Source organism: Pteropus medius, unplaced genomic scaffold, assembly GCF_902729225.1.
Source record: "Pteropus medius unplaced genomic scaffold, Ma_sr-lr_union100, whole genome shotgun sequence".
Classification (NCBI taxonomy): Eukaryota; Metazoa; Chordata; class Mammalia; order Chiroptera; family Pteropodidae; genus Pteropus; species Pteropus medius.
The window spans coordinates 2,011,756-2,019,300 of record NW_024351729.1 but is presented as its reverse complement, the minus strand read 5'-3'; the positions used below and the strand labels follow the sequence as shown (position 1 = coordinate 2,019,300).

Below are 7,545 nucleotides of genomic sequence, written 5' to 3'. Positions count from 1 at the left end.
TTCATTACAGAGTAAAGGACTTCTATTTATTTGGTCACATCCTTATCATTTAAGAAATATTCAAAAATGTATTTATTTTTGTTTCAACATATCAACCGTGCATTTCCAAAACAGCAGGCTTTTCAAAGGAATAAATCAGAACCGTAAACACAAGATACAGTGTAAGTCTTTGACTTCCTACAGTTTCACGAAGCACATACTGTACATTCATAGGTGAGGTTCAGCCTGTCACCCATTTATTTCTCGAATTACATAAGCATAATAAATACATCTGATTTTTAAAGGTCACTTAAAATGAGTCATGATAATTTATAGTACAGTACGTTTCAGTTCAAGTGCAAAAATAACTATTTGCTGAATTCTATTTCTTTCCGTTATTTTATTTTTATGCTGTGTTTTGTGGTGAAGCTAGATATCGAAGTGTACAATTCTCCCAGATGCAGTTGTGGGCAGAAATATGGTATCATGGAGAAGCCCTCACTTTACAATTGATCCTGTTTAATCAGGGTCAGAGGGTACAGTGAGTTGCTCGTTTTTAGCTCTTCTTTCCTCTCTCATGTGCCCTTCCACAACGATTATACACACTATAATTGACCTTCAACTAAAGCAGCATTCCCTTTTCCACAGCCCTCCCCCAAGGCATCCTGTTAACCTCAGTTTCATTTTTAGCAGCAAGCTTTATGCGTGATTCACCCAGCCATTGTTCTGATAGTAGTTTACAGTAGCATACCAATCGCTGAACTGTCCAGTGTCTGACTGTGTTTTCAAGGGAAAGAATATTCTGAGGTTTGTTTCTTTAGTCATTGGAAAGTATAGTTACTTCTTATTCCTGTCCTTTCTATTCCTGGTTCCCTATTCGCCACCTTTTCCCCTCACCAGAAACAAAAAAAAAACCTGACCCATTATATAATTTTTAAAACTTGTATCCCTCCCCCAGGCACTTAAATCTTATACTGTTATTTGTAAATAGCACTGCTTAATCAAAGAAACTCTTAGGAATTCAGTGATTTTTAAAATTCCATCAGTTAAGTAGAGCCTGAATCACTATAAAATTGTAAATAGTGATAAAGGCAATTTACAGTATCAATATATTTAGTAAACCCTTGTCTACCAGGCCACAGGATACTGAGTTGGTTGATTTATTTGGAATATCCCCTTTTCTGGTCTTAAAGCCCATTTAAAACAAAAGGCATTTTAAAGCTCAGCTTAGCTTGCAGTAGTCAATAATAGCTTTGCTCAAAGAATTGGCTATTTTCATTATATTCCATACACATATAAAAATATATTTGCCAGAGATATGCCAAGTCTCTGATGAAACTTTCCTCTTTTAAAACAAAAGCATATACGCTACTAACTTTTACCTACTTACTGTATTTTTTAAATCTTATAATTTTTAAATGGTTCTCTTTAAGAGAAAATTATAGGTGTTATTGTTTCTTCCCAGTTTGCATAAAGAACCAAATAATTAGAATAAATAATCAGAAGAGGGATATTATATCAGCATTCATCTCAAAACACTTTCTTTCCCAACACTTAGTGTAACTGCTGGTTTCAACTCTTACTGCCCCGTCAGGGTAATCCTGCAGTCCTCTACCTAAGTAACCAAAGACCAGAAAGTCCTCGTCGAACTCTGTTTCTCTTCCATGATTCCGGTGCGGTTCTGGAAGTTAACCTGTTTCTGCCAAATGTACTGTAGCTCTTGTGCGTGTGTGTGTTCATGTTAATGAGTTCATGTATTTAGAAGCATTATGTGGTGCTGTGCTCCTCAAGGCGAGGCATGTCCTGGGTTTGGGACACCTCTCCCTCTGTCCTGGCAGAGGAGCCCAGTTCCATGCAGGGTGTAAGAGGAGGACCCCTCAAGGTCCCCCAGTGGCAGGCTGAGCCCGCTAGTCCTCACTTTCCTTTGCCCTCTGGTCTACACTGGGGTGAGGAGGGCTGCTCTGCGTCTGAGATGCTGCCGTTTGAGGGGATGGCTGGTTTCTAGATGAGTCAGAATGGATCTCACATGGCACAGGCTGGGCTCCACCAGCTGAAGAATCTCCCTGATTCTCACTGGTCCCCTGGAAGGAAAAAACAGGAGATGCCTCACAGTCTGTGTTAGCAAATAAATCCAACATTTTTTATGATTTCCAGTAAGATATAGGAAACATGGGAAGATCATCCTCAAGTGACCACTTCAGGGAACAATAGAGGAATAAGGACAGAATGTCTTACCTTTCATCTCTTTTCCTATGTGCAACTGCCAGAGCCGCATGAAAAACACAAACACTATAAGCAGACGTATCTTGTAGATAAAAGAACATCACTACCAAAATGCCTGTTAACTACTAGGAAAACAATTTATATCAACAAATGTTTACTAAGTCCCCACCAGCCACTGTGGCAAGTCACTGGGCAAGCAGCATGGAATTGATACTCAGGCCACTTGCTGAGACCACAGAATTCAGCAGTTGGAAGACACCTTGTCTAACAGGAAGTAAGTAAGGCATTCTCAATCTCAGAGACTGGGTCAGGAAAACTGTCCTGAGAGTCAGAGTCCCAGCTATATTTGGGATTTTAAAGTATATAGGAAAAGTTAAATACAACAGAATATCCACAGAAAAGGGGATTGTAAACAAGCATTTACACAACCAATGTAAGTAGCTATGAGTACACTCACTCCAGCAGTCACCCATAGCACGTCTGAAAGATGCCACATTGCTAAATCCAATGCCATGTTCCTGATTTTTACAAATTTACATATTTTTTAAACAAAATTTCCTCCAAATTCGTACCTATCACTTCAAATAGCTGAGCGCTAAAAAGAAGGTTTTATTTCTGTGGTTCTAAAATGTAAAAAAAAAACAATCTTACTATAATGGCCTCTTCATAAGAATAACGATGACATCCCAGCCAGTTTTTATTAAAATTCTGGTATTAACATACCAGAAAAAAAAAAAAACCAACGTAATGATACTTAAGCCTGACAGGCTTCTGTGAAAATGAGGGTGAGTATCTGAAATAATGAAAACACTGCTATTTAAGTAAGAGATACCCTTTCTGCTGCTTCACCTCCCTGTTCATCTTTTATATGCCTCTCTCATTCATTCTCGACTAAGCAGAGGGTTCATGTGAGTTTATTATCTTGATGAATAAGTAGGCTCATGCATGGACTAGAATGCATTATGCTTATTCGTGAAGAGTGAGATTTGGCTTAAATTATAGAAATATTTTATCATGGAAGTCATGATAAAGGTAGTTCGAATTTTCTAAAAAAGCAAGTTACCCAAATAACTCTTTATTTTTGAGTCTTTCCCCTTGATTTTTTTTTCGGTGACCTCTGAAGCTACTCTAGATAAAGAATTGACATGATGCATCAAGTAAAAGGGAGTGATTAACATAAATGCAGGGAAATGGACTCATTACTCTGGCCAGACTGTTCATAGAAGTCACACTTAACCATTTTCCAAAGGCAGTATGTAGCTTTAGTTACAATTACCCACACTGTTTTATCAACATGGCTTGACTTTACTCTGAGATTATACCTCTAAAGACAAGAAATATCATACTTTTTATTTTTCATGTGCGTCCACTGAGTTAGGTGTCTTTATCAGACTCACACAGTGGCTCAGGTATTCATTAATTCATCAGAAATTTGTTAAGATCTTATTATATATAATGTCCCTACTAGAATTTTAGAATCACAGAGATTAATGCCCCCAAAGCAAGAACCATATATTTTTGCTTTGCAACTGTAACTGATATCCGACAACAATGAAATTTTAAAGAAATATACAAGATCAGAATGGATATATTTTCTTTCTTTCAAAAAGTATCCTCTTCTCTGTGAAGCCTTCCTGAATGCCATAAGGAAGAATTTTCCCTTTGTATATACCTCTATAATGCACTTGCTACAGAGTACTGAAATTATTTGTCTGCATGTCTGTTTCCATCAGACCTTCCATAATCTTGTTGAATGAATAACTCAATGATTTAAACACTGAGCCCACTCAAGGGAGGCCAGCAGAGGAACTTTACCTGTAAAGGCTGTATCTCAGAAGCACGGTTGTCTCTTGTGAGCTGCATCATCTCTTTAATTTGGTAGAGTGCGTAGACAAAGGTCACCCAGGGAGAGGAGCTGACCCCCCAGGCTGGCTTGTTCACATCCTCCTGTTCTTCCTGGTGCTTGGTTTTCTTGGGTGGAAGCCTGGGCTCAATACGTGGCATGACGTCTTCTGTCTGTTGCTGTACCAAGTCGATGGTTGCTATGGGAACGGGACTTGATGGAACAGGAATCCTTTCTGCCAACATTGTCTTGTCTGGAGAGAAAATCATGTTTAAATCATTTTTGAGTTTTCTACATATTTAAACAAATGTAAAAGGAAACAACTAAATAAGCAGACTATCCCATAAGCCCATTCTAGTGTGCTTGGTAATGTTAATAAATTGCTGGGTACCAAAGTCTTTATTTGGTGCAAGTATTGAGCAAATGAACATGAGGTTTATATTCTAGGGTCTCCTTATAGGGCTTAATACACATTAACTTATATTTGTTTATAAAGTGTATTGTTCACTTAACTTAGATATAACATCTGTGGGGCATAGGTTATAGTGAATAGTACTTTAGTCCCACTTACAGGATCGAGATTTTAAAAATAAGCATCAATATAGGAAAAGCCATGTGATAGCTGTTTTTATTGGCCTTTACTGAAGGCATGGAGAGAGACCAAGGCTGTGTACAAGATATGATCCAGTTAAGATTATAAAAGAACAAGAGTGAGAAAAATCAGTATTGGTCTTCTTTCTGAGTAACTTGCTAGAATTAAAATCTGTCTCTGGGGTGTCTATAACAAGCTAGTTTTTCCTAACAGAAGCACTTCAGGTACTTGAGGCAAATGCCACTCAAAGGCCAAGACACAAAAGATGAGCCCCATTCTGGGAACTAAGACCTGAGCAAGAAAGAATATTCCCCTTCAACCAGTTGGCCTTTTTTTATGGTGGAAAAAAAATCCAATTAAAAAAAAAGTTGAAAATTTGTTCTCATTTAAACATTATATTTAATATAACCTTCTTTCTGTATAACCATATAACAATTTTAATGAAGGCTATGCCTAATTGAGGGAAAACTTCAAATTTAAGGTTTAGACATTTTTTTCAAAGGAAGGTAAAAGCATAGAGATTAATACCACTTGCTATCTCTAATAGTAAAATTACTGTATAGCCTTTTATCTATTTGATTAAAATTTTAAATCCTTTTAGAATACCAGAGAAATGTAAAACCAATACTCCCTCCCTCAGTACCTTGTATCATAAACCAAAATAAAAACAAGAATATCCCCAGCTACTTAAAACAACCAGTATTTTCAACACAGTAGGTAGCTTCTCTTAAGCAACGGTACATGAGTCCACTGATAAAACACGGAGAAAATCTAGCCAAGCTGGTCTGTTACCACCTCTGAGTTTCTGAGAGGTAGATATGGAATTCTCCATGGCTTCAACCTTTAGAACTACTAAGAGAGAATGGACATGTTTACCTTCTTCCTCATCTGGTACTGCCAGCCACTGGATTAGGGCAAAGAGCAGGAGGATCACCAGGCAGGCCATGCCGATTCCTCGGAACGTGGCAGCAGCCCCTGTTGGGCGGTGGATAAAAGAGCACTCTGCAGAGTAATTCCAGGAAAGGCAGGTAGCCCTCATCCAAACCTGTCAACATTCTACAGTTCAGGACAAAGGCAACAGAGCTTGGGATGAACCAGAGAATGGCAAATGGCCATTAGCTTCATATCATGGAAAACACACAGGGCCGGTTAGGTGTCAGGTGCTGGTATTGGATCTGTCATTCGTCAAATTTGAAAACCGCATTTATAAAGGAGTGTCCCTGGGTGCTTTCACCATAAAATTCAATGGTGCTCTTCTTCATAAAGACCATTTACTTAACTAGTAAACAGCCCTATTAATCTGTCGTTGGAACAGTAGAGCTTAAATAGTGCTATAAATTCAGTCATCCCTGGGCCCACTTTCCATAGCAGATCCTAGAGCAGAATAATCTCATCTCTGCAGCTCCTGTATTTCCAATAAGGAAGACCTGACAGGGAAGACACACTGTTGTCACAGATGTGGTGACATTACCAATTCTAGCATACAGTTAGATTTTCCTGGTTCAGGATCTCATGGTGGAAAAATAATGATGAATTTTCTTTCCTCTAGCATTAGTGTCAGCAGGTTTAGGGTACTTGACTTCAAACCAAAAGTACATGCGCTTATTCATCTCTTTGGCTCCCTTGAGGTATCTGTGTAACATCTCACTAAGCTGTCAGAGAAGTGTGCCTGGTTACAGGCTGGCTCTAAGTCATCTTAACGACTTACACACACTGTTTTACAGTATGACTACCATGATAGCTAGAAAGAGAATATTATGACGACTGGAGTTTAGCTTCTAGCAATCTTCAATAATAATCTGAGTGTTTCTTGAGATGTTGCTGAAAAAATCATAAGTTCTCATCAAAGAAGAAAGGGAAGAGAAAGCCATTCTTACCAAAATAATTGACCAACACGCCTCCAATCATGGCACCACAACCTCTCCCCAAGCCCAGGTGAAGGCCCTGCAGGATGCCCTGAGCAGATGTCCTCAGCTCAGGAGGGACAGCTGCACTTAGGTAAGAAATGCAGGCTGCCCAGACGGCTGCATGTGTCACTCCTGCAGAGGAAGAAGAGCAAGAAGGACTGTCTGATCAGTACTTCTTAGGTTACTCTTTTTTCAATTATGAATTATTCATTTAAATTTATATGTATATATAGACATATATCTATAAAATACGTATTTTATTTATCTGTGGTTAAATATACATCACATAAAATTTGCCAGTTTAACCACTTTAAAGTATATAGTTCAATGGCATTAAGTACATTCACAATGTTGTGCAACCATCACCACCATCCATCTCTAGAACTTTATCATCCCAAACTGAAACTCTGTATCCATTAAACAATAACTTCCCCCAGGCCCTGGGAACTACCGTTCTACTTTCTGTTTCTATGAATTTGCATACTCTAGGTACCTCATGTCAGTGGAATCATACAGTATTTGTCCTTTTGTGTCTGGCTTATTTGACTTAACGTAATGTCTTCAGAGTTCATCCATGTCGTAGAATGCGTCAAAATTTTGTTCTTTTTAAGGCTAATATTCCATTGTATGTAAATAACACATTTTGTGTATCCATTCACATCCACTAATAGACATTTGGCTTGTTTCCAAATTTAGCTAGTATTGTGAATGTTGCTGCTATGAACATTGGTGTATAAGTATTTGAGTCCTTATTGTCAACTCTTTTGGGTATATGCCTAAGAGTGTAATTACTAGGTCATAGGGGTAATAACCTATTTAACACTTTGAGGAACTGCCTGTTTTCCACAGTAGCTGTACCACTTTCCATTCCTACCAGAATACAGAAGTGTTCCAATTTCTCTTTATCTTGCCCAGCACTTATTTTTTTCTTCCTTCCTTTTCTTTCCTTCCTTCCTTCCTTTTCTTTTTCCTTCCTTTTTTCCTTCCTCCTTTTCTTCTTC

At 38.2% G+C, this 7,545-nt stretch overlaps 1 protein-coding gene across 1 annotated transcript in view; it reads right to left on the bottom strand.

Annotated features, from left to right (window-relative positions):
* The window catches only part of MFSD6 (major facilitator superfamily domain containing 6), a 57,050-nt gene continuing 49,505 nt past the window's right edge, over positions 1-7,545 (bottom strand). The window contains 4 exon segments of the mRNA XM_039844267.1: positions 1-2,060; positions 4,018-4,298; positions 5,514-5,612; positions 6,515-6,676. Of these exon segments, the coding sequence (XP_039700201.1) occupies positions 1,887-2,060; positions 4,018-4,298; positions 5,514-5,612; positions 6,515-6,676 (716 nt within the window). The 3' untranslated portion in view covers positions 1-1,886.